The following is a 23839-nucleotide window of genomic DNA, read 5'->3' on the forward strand; positions in this document are numbered from 1 at the left end:
CCAAAGAGCTTCACTGGTGAATACCAACCATGGTCTGAGGGAATCACCTTTGTTAGGTCTAGGAAGGAAACTGTTTCCATCTTTATTCCCAGATACACTTGAGAGAATTTAAAAGCAGGTTCTGCAACTTCGTGTGAAGGATTGTTTTATGTATGCTCACAAATCCTGCTCTCCAGAGGGACCCAGACCACTATGTAACTTCTCTCCTCTCTTCTCCTCTGCTTTGTTTATACACTCATGGAAATGGGAAGCCATTTTCTTCCTTGCTGGTTTGAGCCTCTTTCACCTTCTGCAGTTACTTAGAGAATAACCCAGCATGGCGTTTCTGAGCTTGCTTTTTCATTGCCCCTGACCATTCCAATGCTAACTTAGCTCTACGCATAAGGTTGAAGTTGTTCTCCCTCCTGGTTTGGAGAAACAGAGACTTCATTTAAAAGAAAAATAAATAAATAATGGCTTTGGAGTTTGTCTAGCACTTCAATTTTGAAAACGCTTAACAATCAAGAGAGGATGACCTTGTGGTTAAGGTGGCATTGGATTGAGACTCAAGAGATCTGAGTTCTGTTGCCACCTTTTCTACAGATTTCCTGTGTGATCTTAGGTATTCACTTAGTGTCTCTGTGCTACAGTTCCTCATCTGTCAAATGAGCGTAGTAGCACTGCCCTACCTTACATGGGTGTTGAAGATAAATGATGTTTGAGGTGCTAAAATATTGCAGTGATGGGGCTGGATGGGAACCGAGATGGAAACCTGACCTCTTTGGTGGCAGGTTGGAAGGCTTTGAGTGGCAGTTCTGTTTCTGAGCTGGTATAGCCTTCTACACTAAGTTCAGAGTCTCTCTTGCTGGCAGACTCATCCATGCTCTTCTTCTGTTTCATTGTAGTGCAGCCCTGCTCCTCTGTGATCAGACTCATGAATTTGGGGGTAATGCCCCCTCAGGTCTCCAGAGATTTTCTTATATGTATGTCAGTCAGTCCGCAGTTCTCTTGAAGGTGGTAGGTATTTTGTCCAAACAGGACATTTGCATAGCTCTAATTAAAAATGAATTGCACTTTAATAGATACTTAGCGGTATTATTTTGGGAGAGTGGGGTCTAACAGGCCTATGACAGGTACCTGAACTGAAACTAAAGGAAATCTCAGTTTAGGAGTCACCGGTGCCAGGAAGAGAAGTGACTAAAACTCGGTCCTGCAGGGCCTTTTCACCACTTTCTGGCCCTTCTGCCAGAGGGGGAGACTGGCATTCTGAGCTGCATCTGCCTTACCCCACTTATTTTACTGTTGGAGGAAAGGCAAAGTCCTGTGGGGCTGCCTCCGGCCTGTCCACTAACTCTGTGTTCCTGCTTCCTCTGATGGGGCTACAGGGCTGCTGTGAGCACTCAGCAGCTGTGCGGGAATGGTAAGGAAGCCACAAGAACCTGACATCTCTGCACTTTGGCTTGTAAGGACGCAAGGGGAATGGGTATTGAGGAAGGAGTTGAGGACAGGTAGGTAGCAGACACTGGTGGGAAGGAGAGGGGAGGTTACACAGGAATGGGTGAAAATTTGTGCACTTTGAAAAGGAGCTTATTTTAACTTGACTGTCTTTAAAAACCTCTGCATTTGCAAGTAAATTGGCTCTTAGTTCTAATAAATGGCTGTAATGTGTACATGTGCCATTTACATCAATCTGTGATTGAGTCTCGGTAGAAGGGGAGGCGGCTGCAGCAGAGAATAAGTGATCATCTGACATCCAGGCAATGTGAGTACACCTTTCCTGCTCACGACTTTACCTGTTTGAATACTGAGTCACAGAGATCACTAATTGGCTCCAAAATCTCAGCTGGGCACCGAGCATTTAGACTTGATGCCTAAAGTATTAAAAACTACTCAGTCTACAGCACTGAAAAGCACATAGAAAACTCCAGTCTTATATGGGAGATACAAAGCAGAGGCTTCCATTAGAGAGGCCAGTGGGTAACAGGTTTGACACTTAGGGACAGTAGTTAAAGTAATCATCCAACTCCTGATGCTCGAGGGAATTAGACACACCTCACCACTCATTCCTGAGCGGCCTGTGATTTATAGAAGGGGAAGGGGGTGAATGTAGAGAAGTGAGGGGTGGAGCATTACTAATATGGCAAATGGACATGTAATATCAAGTTTATTCTGGGGTTTTAGATCTAGATTTGGACTGGTGGTTTGAGGTTGTCAACCCTGCAGTAAAATTGCAGCCTGTGAACACTGGGGGTGGGGGTGTGTGTGACCCCTTTCCAATGGGCACATTGGGGGAAAACAGGCTGGCACTCATCTATGCTCCACCAGAGCACTGCCCATGACTGGTTCCCACCCCATCACATGTCCCTTCTCAGCTATCTCCCACCCCATCTCCTTGTTGCCCACTTCATTTCTCGGTGTAGTAGAAAATAGGGAGGAGGTAGAAAAGAAGCAGAGGAAATGGGAGTCCGGGAGTTGCTGATCCCTTCCCTGCGTATGTGGTGGCCTGGACCATGGGCAGGGAGGTAGAACCACAGCCTGGTGAGGAGGAGCAGCTGCAGCAGTTGGCTGGCTCTCTTCTTGCTCTGGCTCCCCATGCTGGCCCATGTGTTTCTGCAAATACCTGAGTCAGGTGCTTTTTGTGCCTCATTTCAGCATCTGCAGTTTTGAATGGTGCCTCACTAGCCGTGTCAGCTAAAGTTGGGGTAGGATGGGAAGCAGGTTTGGGAGTAGGGTGCATACTGGCCCTGTACATACATAGCTATTATGGACATAGTGCTCCTAAGGACAGCTTTGCAGAGAGACAGCACTATGGGGTGCTCTTGTTCAGAAGCTAGCCAAAGTGGTTTGTCGGGTAATTCCTTTAGGCTTCTTCCCACTGCCATCAGTTACAAGGGCTACATAAGTCACCCGGCTAAAAGGACATGTCACAGCTTCACCTGGCCCAAGTTCCAAGCCTCTACCAAAGGGGTCATTTATGAGTAGCATCAGCACCTCTTGCACTGAGTGTGCTGCCTGCTCAGAAGTTGCTGAGCACGTGCCCTGTGATTTTGGACTATTTGAGGCTCTACTTTGAACTTGTATAGTGCAGCTGACCCTCCAAGATGGCTGTGACGTTCCCCTGCATCTTTGGAGTCTCTAGCTAGGAGTGGGACTCTCAGCCATGCTCTGGTCAGGATGAACTTGTATGGGTAGCTGGGTCCTGTGGCGGCTCCTCTTTTTGGACTCAGCTTTGTCAGGCTAGTGTGGTCCAGGTCCAGCAGGCATCTCCTACTTACCTCATCCTCATCTTCTCCTCTGCCTTCCCTGAGGCTGCAGTCATGTCTTACAAGTTCCCAGTCATGGGGACACCAGTGAGCCTCAGAGACTCGGATCCTTGTATTCACTGCTTAGAGTCCAATCTTAAGATGCACTGTCCAATGTATAGCACTTCGCCTCTCCTCCTCTGCCCCCCAGTGGTACTGGCCCTTTGAGCTTCTTACTGGCTATATTGGTATTTCTTGACAACCCTCCCTAAGCTTGGCACAGTTAGTATGCCCATGTACAGTGTGGGGACATAATAATTAAAGGAACAATGAAAATGGGGACGTGAGTGACCCTGGTACTCATGTCCCGGGCAGGGAGGGGTTGCCTTTTCAGGAATCACCTGTGAAAACATTTAAAACGTGCAGATGTTCCTCTCAGCCTAATGCATCACTTGGGTTGGAGGAGATCTGCACAAAGCAGCTTGAAGCTTGGCCTTTCTGGACCAGGGCAATTTCTGCACCCACTGGGGTTCTTGCAGAAGCTCGTTTCACTGTCTGAGTCAGGATGTCCTTATGAAAACGCTCCTAGGAAATGTGGGGCTATCTCCCCCTGGTAATGCCCTACAGAAAGAAGCTCAGCAGGAGTTCTGATGCAGGCCCTGGGAAGAAGCCTCTTGCTGACAGGCTGAACTTGGGTATCTGCAAGTAAAGTGTCCGATTAAAATGGGCATTTCTGTCTCTCTTGCTGGTGACTGGCAACTCACAGCAGAATAACTTGCTTTTGAGTGTTGGGCTGAGCTGTGAACTACTATTCTAACACCTGGAACCGTGACTGCCAAGCTACTATGTGAGCCGTCTCCAGGCATATGTATTTGCAGATTTAAGGGTTTGTGTTGCGAGAACAGCCAGTGTTTGAATTGAAGAGCCCTACAGGACCCAGTGAAGCATTGTGCTGTCCCTCATGGCAGTTGTAACAGGTTTGTGTGGTCTCATTTGGGCAGTGTGAGAACAGTTGACAAGATAAGTGCTTGTAAACATCTTGAAAGGTTCTGTGCTATCTGGCCAGTGTAGTGATAGTGGTGGTACACCTGAGGCATACGTTGAGTTCTTAAGGACATGGCTGAAGGCTGATCAGCCAAGAAATTCTTTCCTCGTGAGATCAGGATGCCTCTCTCTCATTCAATTCCCACCTGCTAGTAATAACTTCTTTTTCTGCCTCTTTTCCTCTCCATGTTTTCTGGACTCTTCAGATCTGTTGTCCCTCCTCTTTCTCCATGTAACCTAGTTGCTATTTTACAGCAGCACTTTGTGGCTCAGCTCCCATTGCATTGCCATAGCTACTGCTCTCCTAGGCTTTACAATAGAGGCTGAGACTTGATTGGCTAGTGGGTCACAGCTGAAAGGGCAGCCAAGCATTTTGGGCAGGGACACTCTGGAACTTCAGCTTTCCTTCAGCTCCCCTGACTTTTCAGCCCAGCAGCTGCTGTCCCTTGCCCAGCCCCACCCCGCCCCATGGCAGAACACGCAGCTGGGTTGACTTGTACTTTCTCTTGAAACTTCTGAGATGTGTGGCAGCTGGTTCTCCTGAAGTGGTCAGAGATCTTGGCCCAGCCTGGCCACAGAAATCAGCAGCACCGGAAAGTTGCTATAAACATTTCCTCTGTATAAATCAGGACCATGGAAATAGCTCCCAGATAATCTTTTTAAGCGAAAGGAAAAGTTGAAAGGAGTCCAGCTGCTTGTGAAGTACTCCATCTGGGCATTGAGTTGTCTGGGCAGTGAGCTTGTGATACTGGATACTTCAGAATATAAAACATTTCTTTGACTAACTTTTGCCAACCCATTTTTCCTACCTATATGAAAGGTACCTCCAAAGGGGAAAAAACAGACTTGTGCCCTGAGCCGCGCCCCCCCCCCTTTTTTTTTTAAGGCCTAAAAGGTTTGTCCCCTTTTTTGAGGCTTTGCTTACCCTGGAAGGCTCTCTGGAGAACTCATGAAATGTAAGCAAAATCATAAGAGACTGGAAGCTGAGAGGAGAGTGAGTTTTGGGTATTCTTTAAAACTGCTTTTAACACCTAGTTAACTATAGCACTCAACAGATACTTAGGCCATCTTGGTTAAAGATTCAGTAACCATGTCACTTCAGCTAGGGCCTGAGAACTCATGGTATGCATCTCTGTCACTTTATACTCCCTTGCAGCACAACTGAGGGAGACTGGACTTTCCTGTTTAAAGTTAAAGCAAGTGGTGGTGGGGTGGGGGGTGGAACTCTTGGCAAATACTTTCATGTCTTCATTCTGCCTCACAAAGCTAAAAAGGGCAAAAGCCTGGTTTTTAGAAATGCTCTGCAGGTCACCTTTAATGAGTGCTGTGCAGCTATTTCATTGTGAAGTGCTTTGTGGGAGGTGCTATAAATGATGGTGTAAGTATAATGAATTATTGACTTTCCTCACTAATGAGGTCCCAGCAGTGCCCTGCCTGGAAAGGCAACAACTGTTCAATAAGAATGTAGCTTTTGGTGTCCAGTTTGCTACATAATGAACTAGTAACTTATGCAGAGCCCACACATCAAGGTAGGATGTCAATTCTTGAAATAATGTGTGGGATAACTGTGTTGCAAAACCACATCTGTCCTGTCCCAAGAACATGAAGTTATGTCATTTATATGTTCCCAATAAGTTGTGCAAACAGCTTACATATGAGTAACCTCCTGGTGGAAAGTTCCAGCCCCACTTGTGCAAGGGAATTCTGTCAACTTACATGAATTATACTGGGCAAAATTGCACCAGTCCCTTTGATCCACTAAAACCCTAGTGCGCACTCACCTTATGCCAGTTGACTTCCTGGCCTGAAACACAATTACAGGCTGTCTCTCTCACTGCTAATGCTAAGGAGTTCATTGGTCTGTGGTCAGTTTGCTTGAGCAGGTGGTGGTGGTCTCTTGTAACTGACTGATGCAGAACAGGCTCCATTACTTAGCTGGCCTGACAGCTGCATTTTTTCCACATACACCAAACAAATAACCCATGTGTCCCCTTTCCAGCTGACAGCTCAGATAACTCTGACTTGGAAGACGACATAATCTTGTCTCTGAATGAGTGAGGAGTGACCACCACGCAGGGTGTTGGCATCAAGAGAAGTTCCCTTCCCAGAAGACAAGAGACCAACTCGGAAGCAATTTCTGAGCACCCCTTGGGACATCCAAGGAACTCCAGCCCATCAGTTGTGTTGGTTTGGGTCAGATCGAGGCGCTTGAATAAACAGAGCGGGGTTAGGCCTCTTTCTCTCTGCCTTTTTTTTTTTTTTAATTTTTAATTTTAGGCTGAGATGAGACTCTCCTCTCCACGGAAACGTCTGAAGTTATTTCAGAATATATTTTCTTTGTACAAAGTTCTTTCCTAAAGAACAAAAATAGTTTTATATAAAACCAAAAAAAGGAAAAGAAAAAAAAAAAGGAAAAGGAAAAAAAAAAAGGCAGGTGTTATAGTAAAAAGGGTCTGAACTTTGTATCAATCTAGTATCTTGTTACCACGGGTCAGGTTATGGGGGAGAAAAATTGTTTAAAATTAACAAAAGGGGCATTTTTACCGAGTACTAAATGAAATAAGAGGATCATGGTTTCTAAAATTGCCAAGAATTGAGAATTTTTTTTTAAACAGGTGTTGCCATTTGCTGCTAGCTTGTGTATGTGTCACCTGCCTTTAGGGAAAAGCCCCAGGGGGTAACTGAACCTCCAGCCTGTTTTAAGCAGAGGTTCTTGCTGTGACAGCAGCCAGAGGGGGAGGCTGACACCCTGGTATTCATGGAGACAAGGGGCTCTAGGATTGCAGTTTGGGCCCTTTTTTCCCCTTGTGATTCAAGTTTTTTTAATCTTTTTTTCTCCCTTTCACACCCTCTGTGGAAACTGCAAATTGAAGGCCTTTCTTTAATGTAAAGTGTATTTATTAAAAAAAATAAAATACAAGTCCTGTCTCTACGTATGGCTGTGAGCTGTACCCATGTTTTCCCCCCTCAGACCTGCCCAAATAGTATTTGGCAGCACAGTATCTCCCAAGACACCCCAACTAGCAGCCGTCTGTGGGAGAAATGGCTGAGTTGCAACACAAAGGACAAGGTAAATCGGGTGGGAGGAAGGAGCAGTGCTGCAGTTACAAAGAACTGTTCACTTAAAACAGGTTCAGTTCTGATACAGAACTTGTCCTTCACTCACTTAAGGCTGCTCACCGGAGCTCTATGCCTTGGACATCCCTGACAGCTCTTCCAGATTCCTCTTTTTACAAGGTTAGATCAAAACAAATATGTACTGATTAACAGCATATGTGGTCTGCCTTGAACCAACCTCTTACTGCTTTACTACTGATTTAACATATACCTGAACATTTATGTAGTGCCCATAACAGTGTAATGGTTTTGTAGTGGGATTAACACGAGAGAGGAAGAGATCATATTATTTATGCTGGCTAGATGACAGGTAAGTCAAATAAGGTGCTGCTATTTGAGACTGCAAGGGCCCCACCTTACAAATCACCTAGGTTAGGTGCCTTGGCTTTCGTTACACAGAGCAGAACTAAGTCGTTCACTTTCACATCAAATTCCAGGCCCTAACAAAGCCCACTACATACAGCCTGGTGCTCAAAAAACAAGCCACCACTTGGCTGAAAACGTGTCTCTTCTGAAAACTTTTACACCTTTCTTAACTTACCCTGGTGGGTTGCTCTTTTGTCTATTCCTAGAATTCAGAATGGGAAGTTTTCACAAAAAGAATGATGTTGAGTAGAGAGCAGGGAAGCCCAGTGAGTTTCTTCCTCCTCCTCAGTTCAAGCCTCAGGCAGAGAGTCAGGCCAGCACTATCCCGAGTAGAATGTTTTTAACCACAACAGGAGACAGTGTTTACTCTCTGCCCAGCCTCCCACAGTGGTACTTCCCTCCAACAGTTGCTAATTCACTTTGTCTACCCTACAGAAATTAACCATTAAAAAAAGATCCCTATACAAGACTCTTTTAAACAGGTTATATGCATGCTGTATGCCTACAGTGCCACTTCAGCGAGGCGGCTTTCTGGTCTAACAGCACGAGTAGTACATAATGCATTAAGGGCTTTTTGAAATGTCCCACAGGGAGCAGTGCCAGGATATTTACCCAAGGGGCATTGCAATAAGTGGTTTATAGCATGGACACGCTGAACAGTTTGTGCTCTGCGTCAGCTCTATCCTAGCAACCAAATTCTCCACTAGAGCAAGACAGCCTAGAAATCAGTTCAACCAGGCTCTCTTCCCAGGGTACTGTCCCCAAAAATGGCCACTGATCTGCTGTTAAAACCAGTACAAAATCCTAGTGTAGACAAGGCAGAACCATTTTTACCACCATGCTGGTGTTATGCTTTTCAGCACATTTACTAAAACAGCAACAAAAAAGTTCACTGCTGGAGCTATGTCTATGCTACAATTCCCACTGCTAGTTTTAGAGTAGATGGGAATTGTTTTCATGTCTTTCCCCAGAGCAGAGACTGGCTTACATTTTCCTTCCTCCTCCCCAAAAATCTCATCTATCCACAAGGGTCAGGCAAGATTCACATTTATCAAGACCCATGCTTTTGTGGCCCCGTATGTATCTAAAAGACACTATAGGGCCAGTCTCCTACAGTCAATGAGATGTTAAGGTCACATGACATTACCACCTGTTGCGCCTCCCTAGGATGGTGCTGCCATCCTCTCATTGCATCTTCACTGAGGCCCTGCCGTGAAGGGTTCTCATAGCTGGAAAAAAATGTCATAGATCTAGCAGCACCCATGTACTATTACTTGCTTGTCAGTACATTTCCCCATGCCTTATCTGCTGTGAAGTCTTTGGGGCAAGGACCTTGGCCTTATTTTTCTACATCTAGCATACATTCAATGCTAGGCTGATAACAGGCACCTGTTTTTAATAGTAACTTTAGCTGTCGGAGTACTCTTGACACCAGGGGCACAACCATATCCTGGGAATGATGAACTCCATTCATAAACACTCAGCCCCATTGAACAGAAACCCATTCAGGAAGCAACAGTACAAGGCTAAAGCTCTAATAATCTGAAGTTCTAATGACTATTTACTTGGGCCTTTGCAGAGCTCAAGTAACATTTTTCTGGCTTTGCCTCAGGGAATCATCTGTCTCTGGACCCTTCCAACTCAGATCACATAACAAGCAGTCATTGCCACTCAACCAAAGAAGCAGTAGCAGCTAGAATTCACAGCAATAGGCAGTAAAAGATTCAGTTCACAACTGCACTTTCAATACTGAATGTCTTCAATACACAGGCTGTTTGTGACAAAAGTTAGAGTTGCTCTCTAACACTGACCATGTGGAATATTTAATAGCAGTTGGTTTAAAAAAAAACAAATTAACACTTCAAGGCGCTGATAGCTTACATAAGGAACCATCAACACTACAGGACTTGGCCACAACACGGTTAAAAAACTGAAAGCCCTAGTCAAAGCCAGCTAGCCTCCAACTTTTAGACATGTTGTACTTGCGGGGGGCATTACTATGGAAGCCTCATTATTAAACTCACCCAGTAGCTTTATAACCGCTGTATTAAATAAAAACAACAAATTATTTACATTATTGAAACAAGGAACTGACCATGCACCAACACTGCTGTCCCTAGTCTAAAACTGCAGGATAAATGGGCTTTATTAGTGTGCATTAACCTCCCCCTTACATAGCTTCTGCTACCAGTCATACCAGCATATTAGCTGACAGCAGTTTTAAAAGGGTCTTTTCTGCCACCGAGTGTCTGGCTCACACCCACAAAGGAGATGTTTGGATCCTCCAGCATTGTTTTACAACAAAAAAAAGTCTGGAAATTCAAAGACAAACTAGGGTTTGTTTGTTTTTTTAAATCCTAGAAATGCTTCTTGAAGACTGCTAAAGGCTACCAGCGTTATAACATAATGTAACTGTGTGGCTTTTAAATCAAGTTTGGAATGGTTAACCCCCATCATTAAGATACTGAGAAATTAGAGAGGCAAATGTCCTAGCTTCTGTCAGACAACCACCTCACAGACTACCGGAAGGAACCGGCCCTTCTTCAATTCCAATTTTCATTCCTTGTTTATGCTCTTACTGTGGCAGGACACTCCAAGATCTTAGGAAAATTAACTCTTAATACATAATTATGTTTTTAAACAGCCAAAGGTATTTTTTCCTCCTTTAGAATCCTGCAAACAATTTAACTTTGGCAAAACCATGGCAGTTAACCTTGTCCAGATAGTCAAGCTCTGCACTATACAAAAGAGCACCTGCAGTGCAATAAAAACTAAGCTTGTGCCCTTTATTTGTTTATGTATAACAGAGGCCCAAGAGGGTTCTCTCTAAAGAGGAAAGGCAGGGTTTGTTTTTTTTTAATCCCTCCCCCCCCTAAAATTATCAGGAATGTCAAGATGTGTCTACCTATATTTTTTTTTAAAGCTTCTTGGTCAGTCCTTGCGACCTTTTACAAGAAGCATTTTTCTCTCAAATGTTAAATAGCTGTTAAAAAAAAGATTTAAAACAATGAATAAAATGCACTTCTATTTTTGATCAGGATTCACTTCCTTGGAACTTCTCTACCTGGGACGCCTCTATCAAATATTGGAGAAGTAGCAGAAAAGTGTCAAGACTCAAATTTATAATATACAAAGCAAGCAGGCCAAGAACATGAATTGACATTTCAGTGTCTCTCATACATCATAAAGAAGTCTTCCCCCAATCTTCCAGGGCACCTGGAAAGAGGGAGGGGAACTATAGGTCTGAGAAACTGGAAAGGGAGGAGGCATCATCTTTTAGCTCTTGGGAGGACAGGGAACTAGCCCCTCGTAAGGCCATAAAAACCAAGATACTGCACAAGATTAAAAATCCATCAGTGAACAAGGCTTTACTGACAACTTTCCATACAGTTAAAAAATAAAAATACAGAACACAGTGGACAGTGTCACATATTAAAAAACGAATAAAATTGGAACTATTCAAATGGTATTAAAATTAATTAGAAACTAAGAATCTTACAGTTTTGTTTAAGGTTTACTGGGCTTCCACCAAAATGATCGGCCTTAAAAACAACTGGGTTGTGACACACACAAAGAAAACATGGAATCTGAAGAGACAGTGTGGGCTCTAGGCAGTGTCTTTGACTATAACTATCACCATATGTTCTTCTTCTAACTTTCCCAATGTCCTTAGTGCTGACTGGAGGTACTGCTGAGAGAATTCACAAGGAGGGAAAGCGTAAAGCATGCCTGTGCTGTCTCTGCACTTCGCCCCTCCCACAGGCAGGCTGATCACCCCAGCAGCCTGCTTCTGTTTCAAGTAGGAGACCAGATTCCTGAGAAGCCTTCGCTGCAAGCCAGGCTCCACAACAGGAAAGGTCCCCTCAGCCCCTACCCCTCCTTGGGTGGCTTGGGTAGCCAGTAGCACAGCATAACCATTAGGACTGCCTTGTTTGATACGGCGAGTTACTTCATCCAGCTTGGGCTGGTCAAGTCGAAGTCTTTGAGCAATCTTGAGCTGTGTTAACTTCCCACCAGATGAATGGTCTTTTAGGAGCCCATTGATGACACCTAGGTCTCCCTCCAGGATGTGCATAGACGTGGGGAAGCAGCTATTTTTTAACACAAGAAGCCCGTTCCAAGCAAGTTGCAGTGTCTGAGCGAATTCTGATAAATTCTTTACTTTTTTGGTCTCAGATTTTGGCTCCTCGTGAGTTTTTGATTCCGATTCACCAGTTCGATGATTGCGTTCGCTGTCCCTTTTTTTAGGCTGAGGAAGATCAGAAGTTTCACGATGGGGTTTCTCCTCAGATACGTGCCGGTTGTTCTGAAGGGAGTTACTCTGGTCTCTCTCTGTTCCAGACTCTGTAGTGTTGTTCTCTTTGCGAACCCTGTCTGGGCTGCGATCTAAAGCTAACCCACTGGCCTTTGTCCTGCCTCTGTCCTCGTAAGGCGAATGAGCAGTCCTTCCACGGTCACTGGAAAGGCTCCGGCGTTTCCGCCTTTCTTCCCAAAGCTTGGGCACGCTGCGGTCACTGTCACTACCCCAACGTTCTCCGCTGCGGCTACGCACAGATCGGCCGTAGCTCTCCAAGTTATTTCTGCGTTCAGCATTTTTGGCAGGGCTAGCCCAGTCTGCCTCTGCAAAGCTCCTGTCTCTGTCCGAGTACAGGAGATGTGGAGGAGTCCTATCTCTCACCCTTAAGTCTTGCTCTAGGCTTCTGTGCCTGCTATATCCATCAGGTAACAGCTCATAGTGCACTGGGAGCGGTGCAGGCTGGTACTGCTGGGGGTATCTTGTCTCTTCAGCTTTGGCAAAATCCACTCTAAGTCTCCTCTCTGGTCCGCCCAAGGGGAAGCCCCTCATCTGCGCACAGGCAGCCTGGGCAGCATCCAGGCTTTCATATTGAATATAGGCAAAGCTATCCCCCTTCACATAGTCAATAGTCCTGATGCTACCAAAGCGATCAAACTCCCTAGCAAGGGCAGCCAGGGATGTACTTGGTCCAAGTCCGCCTACCCAGAGTCGAGTAGTAGGGTTGGCTTTACCATAGCCAATTTTGATGGGGTTCCTGCCAACAACGCGGCCAGACATGGCGACCTTAGCCCGATGGGCCATGTCCAAGTTCTGGAACTTGAGGAATGCATAGGCCCCACCTTGACCTCGAGCAGGGCGCTTGATCACCACCTCCTCAATGATGCCATACTTCTCAAAAGCACGTCTCAGCTCCACCTCTGAAACGTTATGATCTAAGTTCCCAATGAACAGGTTCCGGGTGGCTCTCTGGTCATCCTCTGGCATCAGGTCTTCCTCAGCCACTATGGGGTAGCCATAGGGTCGGCCACGCTCATCATACAGCCCATAGTAATCCAGCGCCCTCTCCCGCTCCCGGGAGAGCCCGAGTGCAGCAGCCTCCAAGGCAAAGGCTGCAGCCGCGGCATGAGCATGTCGGGGCCTTGGCTCCCTCAATAAAGGGCTGGCAACAGGTGAGAGTGACCTCTGCTTATACTGGTAGGTGCTGTGGATGGGTGGCAGGTAGCCCAGAGGCTCTGGGGAGGGCACAGGTGGGGGTGTGCGGCTCCTGCGACCCCCACGCAGATACACAGGCTCCACCTTGAGGGGACGATCGTACAGAAGCAGCTGCCGGGCCCGGGCGTGTCTGCGGGCATCACGGGCGTCCCCCGGGTGCCGGAAGTTGACATAGGCGACACGGCCAAGCTCGGGCGTGTGGGAGAGCTTCACACTGATGTCGCCAGCGCCCCCACTCGCAAAGCGCTGGAACTGGCGGAAGAGCCCATCCTCCAGCAGCTGGTCAGGCAGCGCTGCACTCAGCCCACTCACCAGCAACGTCTTGTACTCGCAGGAGCCGGGCGGCTCCACCACCAGCCCTGGCGAGCCCCCCAGCGGGGCCAGCAGCAGGGAGGGTGCTGCCCCCGGGGGGGGGCCCGCCAGCAGCAGTGACGGGGCCACCACGGCCCCCGGTAGGGCCTTGGCCTTGGGGGCCCCCAGCGCCCGGGACGACGAAGAGGAGGAGGAGGTGGAGGGGGGGGCGGCCTGGCTGCTGCGGGCGCTGGAGGCCGAGCCGCTCCCCGCCGTGCGGTGGTTGGAGTCGCTGCCTCCGGCTCGCTCGTCACCGCGGTGGCTGCGGGAGCTGGAGGCGCCGCTGCCGCCGCCAGGCGGGAGCTTGTCCCGGCTACTGCGAGAGGCACCCGAGCTCCGGTGCGGGCCCCTCCGGCTGCTGCTGCTTTCCCGTTCTCGCTCCCGGGGCCGCTTGGCTGCGGCGGCGGCGGCGGCGGCTCGGCCTCCCCCGGCCCCGCCCGGGCTGGGGTCCCGCTCGCTGCCCCGCTTCATGGCTCCCGGACCCGCGGCTCAGGAGGCGCCTCCGGCGGCCGCCGCCATCTTGGACAAAAGGGAACGAAGGCGGCTCCGGAGTCCGGCCGCGGCGCCGCGCGGGCCTCACGTCATCATTCCGCGTCCCGCCGCATGGTGGCGTCAGGGGTAATGGCGAGCTGGCGCCGAGGCACCCGTCACATGACAAGGGACAGCCTCCCGGCACCCACGCGGCCGGAGTCACGTGACCAAAAAAGGCCCAATGGGGAAGGACAGTTACATCTTCCCCCCCCCGACAGGGGATCAACTTGGAGGGCGCCGGCTTCGAGGGAGGGGAAGAATGGGCGATGGCCCGGCCCCCCACAGCGCCCCCTGCCGCAGGAGCGGGGCGGCCCACTGCTCCTTGAGATCAGCCAACAGTGCCCGGCCCGTTCCCCAGTGGAGCAGCCTTGGGCCTTGCATAGGACCATCTCGGCATCGTGCCCGGCCGGAGGTGCTTTGCCCCTGGCATCCTGCTACCAGGGCCCCAGCCCCTTTGTGTGCGTGCCCCCCCCCAGCACTGGACCAGGAACTCACCCCCTTCCACACTACGACTCAGGAGCCAGGGCTAGGGTAAAGCTGCATTTACATGACCAGGGTGCAGGCCCTGGTCTCACCCCTCCCCGCTGCCCCTGCCTGACAGAGCATGAGAGGTACAGTCTGCACCCTAACTGGAGTCTATGACTCACAGTGAAGCTTGTGCAGGGTCTTATATCACACCAAACCTCTCACCCACCCTATGACCAGCCTCCAGCGAAGAGTCTTATTGTAGCAGCTGGGAAGCGTATATGCCCACAGGGCTAGAGCGGCTCAAATTTGTGCACCAGGACATCACTGCTGCTAGTTTTAGCAGACTAAGTTCAGCTGAGCTATAGCCGTACCTTCCTGTGATTTCTACTGAACTCCTTTCAACCCAGATTTTGTAGAAAAAGAATAGATTTCTTCTTACTTTAATAAAAAAAATCCCATACAGATTGTGATGTCCTAAACTAAACCAGAATCAAGAGAAATACAAACTAGAGACATGACATAACGGGGGTGTTGAATGAGCATTTCACAACTGCTCCAGCTCCAAACTGACAGCCTTGGGAGCCCAGTTAAATAAGTTACAAAAAAGGCTTCATAAGAAACAAAACAGATTAATGTAGTTTGTACGAGGTGCTAGTATGACAGAGGCCATTACATTGGTCAGAGATCTGTCCGTGAACTGGCTGCCTTTGGTGCATATTTAGGCATTAGTTCATTGATTTTGCGAATATAGTCTGATTTTTCTGCACAGCCCTTGCATGTTTCACCCCAGTCATCTAGGATCTTCTTCAGTTCTTTCACTCTCAGTTTCTTCAGATCCACAGTACTCAGGTCAATCTGCTTGTCTAAAAGGAGAGACGGGGAGAGACATCAGTTACTCTAAGTGAGCAATAACAAATTGATTAGAAGCTGTCAAAATTAATCTCTTTCTTAAAGGATTCAGAGTAGTAGCCATGTTAGTCTGTATCCACAAAAAGAACAGGAGTACTTGTGGCATCTTAGAGACTAACAAATTTATTTGAGCATAAGCTTTTGTGTGCTACAGCTCACTTCATCGGATGCATGCTGTGGAAAATACAATAGGAAGGAAGACACACACACACACACACACACACACACGAAACAATGGGTGTTACCATACACACTATAAGGAGAGTGATCAGTTAAGGTGAGCTATTATCAGCAGGAGAAAAAGAACGGTTTGTAGTGGTAATGAAAATGGCCCATTTCCAGCAATTGACAAGAAGATGTGAGGAACCGTAAAGAGGGGACGGGGGGGGGGGGGGGGAAATAACATCCCCATGCTTATTTTTTTCTCACACACACACAGTTCCTCACATCTTCTTGCCAATTTTTTTTTAATTATTATTATTATTTTGTGATGAGGCAAGGCAAGAAGGAGAATCGCAATTGAAGACAAACAAGGCTGAATTTTATGCACAAGGACACGGAATCAGTAAAGAGACTGGCAGTGTCAGACTGATGCAGTCAGAGAAACAAGAAAAGAAAAAAATAATTCTAAGTACAACAGAAGCCGGAAGCCTGACGGACAGGAAGCGGGGCCACTAGATGATCAAGGCGCTAAAGGAGTACTCAACTAAAGGAATACTCAAGAAAGACAAGGCTATTGCAGAGAAGCTAAATGAATTGTTTGCAGCGGTCTTTGCTACAAGGGATGAGTGACATTCCCACACCAGACCCATTCTTTGTAGGTGATAGATCTGAGGAATAGAGGAGCTCTGGGTATAAATTAAACAGTAATAAGTCACCAGGATAAATGATAGCCACAGAAGAGTTCTGAAGGAACTCAAATATGAAAACTGCTGAACTGCGGTATGTATATCATTTAAGTCAGCCTCTGTACCAGATAACTGGATTGGAGCTAATGTAATGTCTATTCTTTAAAAATAAAAAAAGCAGCTCTAAAGGCAATTCTGATAACTATAGGCCAGGAAGCCTAACTTCAGTAACAGGTAAATTGTTTGAAACTATAGCAAAAAACAAAATTATCAGACACCAAGATAAACATGGTATGTTGGTCAACACTCCTTTTATAAAGGGAAATCATGCCTCACCAATGTATTAGAATTAGTTAAGAGTGTCAACAAGCATGTGGACAAGGGTAATCCAGTTGATGTAGTGTCCCCGGCCTTTCAGAAAGCCTTTGATAAGGTCCCTCACCAAAGGCTCTTAAGCAAATTAAGCAGTCATAGGATACGAAGGAAGGGCCTTTCATGGATCAGTAACTAGTTAAAAAGACAGGAAACTAAGGATAGGAATAAATGGTCAGTTTTCATAATGGAGAGAGGTAAATAGTAGGGTCCCTCATGGATATGTGCTGTTCAACATATTCAAAAGTGATCTGAAATAAGGTGTAAACAGCGAGGTGGCAAAATGTGTAGATGATACAAAATTATACAAAATAGTTAAGTCCAAAGCTGAATGCAAAGAGCCACTAAACCGAGTGACTAGGCAACAAAATGGCAAATGAAAATCAGTGTTGATAAATGCAAAGTAATGTACATTGGAAAACAATCTTAACTATTCATACAAAATGATGAGGTCTAAATTAGCTGTTACCAGAAAGATCTTAGAATCATCGTGGATAGCTCCCTCAAAACATCCTCTAAATGCACAGTGGCAGTCAAAAAAGGTAGCAATGTTAAGAATCATTAGAAAGGGATAGATACTAAGACAGAAAATATCATCATGCCACTATGTAAATCCATGGGTATGTCCATACCTTGAATATTGCACACAGTTCTGTTGCCTCATCTCTAAAAAGATATATTAGAATTGGAAGAGGAGAGCAACAAAAATGATTATGGATAGGGAACAACTTCCATATCAGGAGAGATTAAAAAGACTGGGACTGTTTCGCTTAAAAAAGAAATGAATACTGGGGAATGATAGAGGTCTATAAAATCATGACTGGTGTGAAGGAAGTGAACAAAGAAGTATCATTCACCTCTTTCACACAACACAAGAATTAAGGGTCACGCAGCAGGTTTAAAAACAAACATAAGGAAGTACTTGTCTACACAATGCACAGTCAACCCGTGGAACTCTGTCATGGGATGCTGTGAATGCCAAAAATATAACTGGCTTAAAAAAAAGTTAATCAGGTAAATTCATGGAAGACAGGTCCATCAATGGCTATTAGAAAAGAAGGTTGGGGATGCAACCCCAGGATCCAGGTGTCCCTAACCATCCAACTGCCAGAAGCAGGGTCAGGATGACTGGAGATGGATCACTCAGAACTGCCTGTGCTGTTCATTCCCTCTGAAATATCTGGCACTGGCCACTGTCAGAGACAGGATACTGGGCTAGATGGACCATTGGTCTGACCCAGTATTGCCATTCTTATATTCAGCTGCTGAAGACTGGACCTATTGAAGGGGAGAGAGTCGGGAACACTGGAAAGGTGGTGGTGGTGGTGACAGGAGTTCAGGCGAGACAGAAACGAGACAAGAATTAGAGTTTTGGTAGTAAGCACAAAAAGGAAAGGACAGATTTTTGATTTTATCTATTAGAGAGAAACATAAGGTTTAGTGAAAGCCTGGATGTGAGGATTCAAGGGTAACCCCAGAGCTGCAAACTCTAATGATGAGAGGACAGTGGAATTCTCCATCTCAAGAGGTGAAAGGAGAGGTTTTAGGACGAAAGATAAGAGAAACATGACAAATGGATCTTACTATCCATGAGGAGACAGAACAAAAGAAAGATGTGGCCTGCACAGAAGAAGAGGAGGATTTGAGAATCATCAAAATAGAGGTGATGAGAGAATGGATAGAAATACTCAGAGAGCAAGCACAGAAAAATGGAGCCCAAGGACAGACGCCTAGCAACTAAAAGAGATATTTCTGAAGGAGTGGCCAGCAAGGTAGAGATCACTTGGAGAGGATAATCATGGAAGGCTGCGAGACTGACCATTAATGAGGCTTGACAGTCCATTAATGAGGTCTTCCTTGCCATGAGCAGTTTCAGTGGAGCAGAACTGGAAGCCAGACTTTTAGGGAATCAAGGCAGGACCATTTAAAAATTAAATAGTCTCTTGTAAATGTCTTTGATGGGCTTCTTGTTACCAAACCCTAATTGTATGAGGAGAGTTAGGCATCCAAGAAAGAGATTCTCAGAAGCCAACAACCTGATCAGGACTTAAGCAGGGTTAGGCAGCAGCTGAGCAGTGGTTTTGTGAATGTCAGTGGTACTTAAATGTTGGACCTAGGCATCTAGAGAGGCAGTTAGGCACCCTTTGAGAGTCTAGCTGCAAGGGTCTGGGCTAATCCTGGTTATAAGCAATGCTGCATGCTAGACAAACCCATGTCTGTGCAGGAACCCTCCGAGTTGGATTAGTGCCAGACACAGCAACTTTCACCGAATCACCCTATTAGGAGCCTCCAGGAACATTTACTACACATACTTGTGCTACTGCCTAACCATTCAAACATCTCTAACAGGGGGTCAGCTCAAGTTATCTGTCATAATACTCACTCTGCTGATCTTGCTGAAGGATTTAAAAGCAAGTGGCTTCACCTCATCAACTTTCAAAAGAAGCCCACTTTAGGCTGTTTTAGATTAGAAGCAGATCCATACAAGGGATCAGGTGCAAGTGCGTTACCTATCAGAACAAAGATCCATACTGCAGAAAAATCCAGTCATTAGCTAACGTCTCCCCAAACTCACCATATTTTAGCTCACAGATCTGGCTGTCTTTCTTCTTCAGTTTCTCACAGACCTTTTCCACAGGGATGTGGTGACTCAGAGGTTTTGATACCTCATTAACCATTTTAGTGGCTGCATCACTGGTGGCTCCAATGTAATAGCACTAGAGGGGTAGAAAGGAACAGTATGAGGTGTCTAGTGATGCTGAGGGAAAAGAATCCTTTCAGAAGAATTCAGCTGATTTTTTTGGTTGCTTCCTCCCTCCTCTGTGCCAGAGACCCTGGGCTTTCTGCCATACAATTCTCAGTGTCTTGCCATGATTTCAGCTCAGAATTTGTTTCATCCAGAGGAGAGGACCAGCTGCTTTGGTTCAGCTTTCTAGAGCAAGCAAAGTGAAAGGGGAACAGGAACCACAGCTTCACTTTCACTCTACCTCTTGGAAGCACCTCAGCTCCAGGGGAAGATTTATTTTCACTCATAAGGAACAGAGAGAACATGCTACCAAGAAATGGCTTATTTGGCTTTTTGTCGTGCACATTTTTGACACACTAAGTTGCCTGGTTTTGCAGTTTCACATTTACTGGTACAGAATATTTCTCCATGAGTCCTATTAGAGCTATGAGAAAAGCTGATTTCTCATTATGTTGATGTAGGTTGTCTTAGTACCCCCCGAGTGACGTTTTATCTGAGCTGGCCTGAAGGCAGTTTTTTCTCAGTTCAAAGACAGCTTGTCTGAAGTACAATATGTCCCTGAGTATGTCTGACAAAGTCACTCCTAGTTCCCTTCAAAGATAGGGGAAAGCCTTTCTACTCAGGTCACTTCACTGTGAAAGCATTTTGGACTGCTTTCAATTAGCACTTCCTTTTGGGTTAATTTCCTTTGCCATTTTTCAGTTCAAGGGCTGATAAGCATTATTACTTAAACATAGTTTGTACAGCAATCTAGATGCATCATCTTATGCTCAAGGGGTTCAGTAGAAAGTAAAATTTCATAAGAAAAACTCTCTCACGGCAGTTCAATTACAGGCAGAAATGAGGTCAAGCGATAGGAAAACTGGTACCAATTTATTTTTATGGTGGAGAGGGACTGCACTCCTCCTCAAATCTTCCCTAGATAGGCCTATACTGTATACACAACCATTCAGTGAGAGACTTTCCCAGTTTCTATCTGCCTCCCAGGTGTTCTATGAATTATTCTGCAAAAGAGATGGTGATGGATCATTGTTACTTACCAGTCGGTTCTCTTTGCCTTTTGCTTCTTTGCAGGATTTCAAGAGTTCTTTTTCAACGCTAGCTGGTGTGAACTCAACATCCTTGTCCTTTAGACTCTGGTAGAACCTTCCCAGGAATGTAACACACACTAAAGGGGGGGAAAAAAATGAAGAGATTCATAACATTTGCACTAACCTGGAAGTAGCACTTGGGGAGAACTCCTATACGAAAACAAGAGAATGAAGGGATTTGTGAATGAGGTTAGGACACTGCATTAGTGACCAAGAACCTATCCCCTTGGAGCTGCACACATGACAATTACACCACAGTAAATCTTTCAGAGCATGAATGAGGACAGGTGACTCACATATAACTCACATACTTATACACCTCACCCACCTTGTCTCGCTAATACTTAGAAACAGATCCCTGAGGAGAGATCCCATCAATGGCATTCATGTACTGTACTGGAAGAGCAGCACAGATTCAGCTGAGGCAGTGGTTCTCAACCTATTTACCATTGTGGGCCACATCCAATACTATCTCTATGGCCCTGCAAATTTCACATGGACCACAGCTCTGTGCTGATTGGTTCTCAACCTGTGGCCAGAGCTGTGGAAATACAATGCTAGCAGCAAACAATAGAGGGAGCACTAAGTGGTGGGTGGGAAGAGCCAATTTAATGCCCAGGCTCTCTTATCCTTCCCTCCCAAAACAATAACTCAATGTCAATCCAAGGACTTTAAATATGCAACACTATTCTGAAAATGACAGACTCTAAGGCACTGTCGACTCCATGTTTATTGTCTCTCAGTGTGTACAGATCAAGTCCACTCAGTTTACAAAAGGAAAAAATGCTTTAAGAGTGTCAGCTTTGGAAACTCAACCTTGATCTCAACATCACTAGTATGAAAAATTCTGTGGGCCAAAGGAGACCCTCAGCAGCCCTCTTGCAATCCTGTTACCTTCAATGATGAAACAAGGTGCCCAACACTGACCCCATTTCTGGGCAGAAAAAATGGCACAGGTTAGGGCTTCCATACATTTTACTGATACCAGGAGAAGGGATCAACCAATCTCTATGGCCTTCAGCTACTTTTACACTCAATTCCAAAGTCAAGGGAGGGCATAAGAAGTTGGAAAATACAGGATCACCTATTTGAGCCCCACACAACCAAGAAGAGGTCTGCACTCCAAATATGTAACACTGGCAGAAAGCATAACCTGAACTAAATAGGCAGCTGAACTTTTTCCTACATGCATGGCATCTTTTTTGGCCATTTCACATTACTTCTCCCACACAGTGCTGTCCGCTGGTCTTGTGCTGCAATCTGGTATTTGGATTCCAGGCTCTGTAGGGAATGATATTGGTGACTGAGTTATTCTTGAACCTGAGTTCCAACATGGTGTTACAGGGCACTGGGCTGCTGGAAATGCCATCTTTCAGATGAGGTGAAAAACTTAATCCCCAGTTAAAGAGACTATTGCATTTTTTGCAGCGGTAGTGGTGCAAAATTCCAGAACTGCAGGGAAATTCCAAATTGGATAACTACATCTTTAAAGTTCCATCTGCAGAATCTGTTCATTTCTTCACTTAAGAATTGCTGTGTAACTCTTCTGTGCTGTTAAGTGGTTTAAACCTAAGAGGCTGATGCATTTCAGTGGTGCACCAACATCCCAGTGTATAGTTTGTATTATTAGCTGAACACTGGCACTCTTTAGCATAAAAGGTACAATATATATTACCTGAACTGGAGTATAATGGTGACCAGTCCTGCATGATTTCTATTGTGTTAGTCACCATGGTATCATTTATGCCATGTAAGGAGACAAAGTTTTTTTAAAATTACATTTCACTTATCAGGTCAGGCTTGCAATTTACAAATACATTTGAACATAGTCAAGATTCACTTTCTCCTTTACTAACCTGCCAACATTCAGGTTCAGAATTCACTTCCTTACCTATGGAAGTTCTTCCTATCACAAAACCTTTAATCAGAACATTCCTCACCCTCCCTACTTTGCTTTATTTGGAGATTATCAGCCATTACAGAAAAAAAAAAAAAAAACCCTAAACCCAGGATAGAACAGAGAAGTGAAAAACCAAGTATTAAATGGATCTTTAATGAAGGTGAACTGTGAAATAAGAGCAATTTAAAAAAAAAACGAGGGGGACAGAGTACTAAATATCAGTATTAGGGGCAGATTTTTAAAGGTATTTAGACACCTGAAAATGGTGATCAAATACCTTCAAAAATTTGGACCTGGGTCTCAAAATTGCTCTTCTCAACTGGGTGCACGTAAGAGAGAGTTGTAGGCCTGGCTGACATCACTATGAGGCCCTCCACAGATCTTTCCAAAATCAGGACTCCCTCTTCCTGATATAAACAAGCAAAAGTTTTGGTTAGGTGTTTTAAAACAGGCTGCCAGAGACAACAGAAAGCTGCTATGAAGGACAAAGCTCAGGCAGGAAACATTCCAGACTTATCAACCAGTGACAAGAGGCAGCTTCCCTTTGCCTTCCTGGGCTGCTCTTCACTAGGGCCTTGCCCCTCTGAGACTTACAGGCACCCCAGGGAGCCCCCGGGCAGTCCCCCCGATAGCCCCTTCCGGCCCAGGCAGCTCCAGGACCCCTCCCCCCACCAGGAGCCCCACTCCTCCCCGCCCGCGCAGCGGCCGCCAGTCCGCCCACCGAGCGAGCGAGCAAGTCCCGGGTGAAGCAGCCCCTCGAGGCCAGGGGCTCGGCAGAGCCGGTGCCGCCCCGCGCAGCCCCCCGGACAGGGACACCCGCCGGCACCTCGCTCACCCTCGCACTCCCCCTCCCGCAGGGCCCGGCTGCCGCCCGGGAGCAGGATCAGGGCCAGCGCCGCCCAGAGCCCGTTCGCCACCCGCATCTTCCGCTGCGCACCCGGCTTCCTCGGTAGCACACGCCGCTCTGCGAGACCCCTTCGCACCCGGTGCCTTGACAACATGCACCGCCCATCCCCCACCCCATTGGGTGCTCCTGGCGCTTCCCTCACACGTCGATCTCCCATTCGCCCACTGAGCCATAGGCCTCCACGCTCCCTTTCCCGATTGGTCGGGCCGCGGCCGAGACGGGAGAGTTGGCGGCTGCTGATTGGACGAGGTGCGCGGAACGGCTTCAGCCGCCGGTCTCCAGGAGACGGAACAACCCCAGCGAATCGCCATCTTTGTGCGGAGCATGATCGCGCAATGGAATTCCGTGCAGCCGCCATCTTTGTGCGGGGCAAGTCCCCCATGCCAAGAGCTGTTACCCACGAGGCGGCAGAGAGCAGGGGCTGGCGCTTTGCTCTGGGTCTCAGGCAGGTCCCCGCTT

General features: G+C 46.6%; 3 protein-coding genes across 14 annotated transcripts in view; 1 reads left to right on the top strand and 2 right to left on the bottom strand.

Moving 5' to 3' along the window:
• DCAF1 (DDB1 and CUL4 associated factor 1) overlaps positions 1–7197 on the top strand; it is a 122110-nt gene extending 114913 nt beyond the window's left edge. For all 8 annotated transcript variants that reach the window (XM_039546150.1, XM_039546149.1, XM_039546151.1 and 5 more), the window contains one exon: positions 6265–7197. In XM_039546150.1, the coding sequence (XP_039402084.1) occupies positions 6265–6323 (59 nt within the window). In that variant the 3' untranslated portion in view covers positions 6324–7197. The remainder of the gene's footprint in view (positions 1–6264) is intronic.
• Positions 7198–11090: 3893 nt separating this feature from the next.
• RBM15B (RNA binding motif protein 15B) lies at positions 11091–14487 on the bottom strand. The gene has a single exon (XM_039546155.1). The coding sequence runs from the start codon at positions 14077–14079 to the stop codon at positions 11356–11358; it is 2724 nt and encodes a 907-aa protein (XP_039402089.1). The 5' UTR covers positions 14080–14487; the 3' UTR covers positions 11091–11355.
• Positions 14488–15031: 544 nt separating this feature from the next.
• On the bottom strand, positions 15032–23530 carry MANF (mesencephalic astrocyte derived neurotrophic factor). Of its 5 annotated transcripts, none has more exons than XM_039546161.1 (5): positions 23411–23416; positions 22249–22287; positions 20523–20650; positions 19312–19453; positions 15032–15470 (listed from the first exon to the last, which is right to left on the bottom strand). In XM_039546161.1, exons 2-5 carry the CDS (start codon positions 22280–22282, stop codon positions 15286–15288), a joined length of 489 nt encoding a protein of 162 aa, XP_039402095.1. In that variant the 5' UTR covers positions 22283–22287; positions 23411–23416; the 3' UTR covers positions 15032–15285. The 5 variants fall into 5 exon arrangements, with proteins under 5 accessions (XP_039402095.1, XP_039402093.1, XP_039402094.1 ...); XM_039546159.1 differs by lacking the exon at positions 23411–23416 and adding an exon at positions 22751–23073; XM_039546160.1 differs by lacking the exon at positions 23411–23416 and adding an exon at positions 22430–22454.
• Between the last annotated feature and the right edge of the window lie 309 nt (positions 23531–23839).

This window comes from Mauremys reevesii, linkage group 7 (genome assembly GCF_016161935.1).
Source record: "Mauremys reevesii isolate NIE-2019 linkage group 7, ASM1616193v1, whole genome shotgun sequence".
Classification (NCBI taxonomy): Eukaryota; Metazoa; Chordata; order Testudines; family Geoemydidae; genus Mauremys; species Mauremys reevesii.

Excerpts from the sequence above, each read along its gene's own strand:
- RBM15B (XM_039546155.1), bottom strand. The coding sequence starts at position 14,079 with ATGAAGCGGGGCAGCGAGCGGGACCCCAGCCCGGGCGGGGCCGGGGGA.
- MANF (XM_039546157.1), bottom strand. The coding sequence starts at position 23,474 with ATGTTGTCAAGGCACCGGGTGCGAAGGGGTCTCGCAGAGCGGCGTGTG. Across the intron at positions 20,651-23,308 it reads GCGGGAGGGGGAGTGCGAGG|TGTGTGTTACATTCCTGGGA; the intron begins GTGAGCGAGGTG and ends CCCCCCCTTTAG. Across the intron at positions 19,454-20,522 it reads AAGGCAAAGAGAACCGACTG|TGCTATTACATTGGAGCCAC; the intron begins GTAAGTAACAAT and ends CTACCCCTCTAG.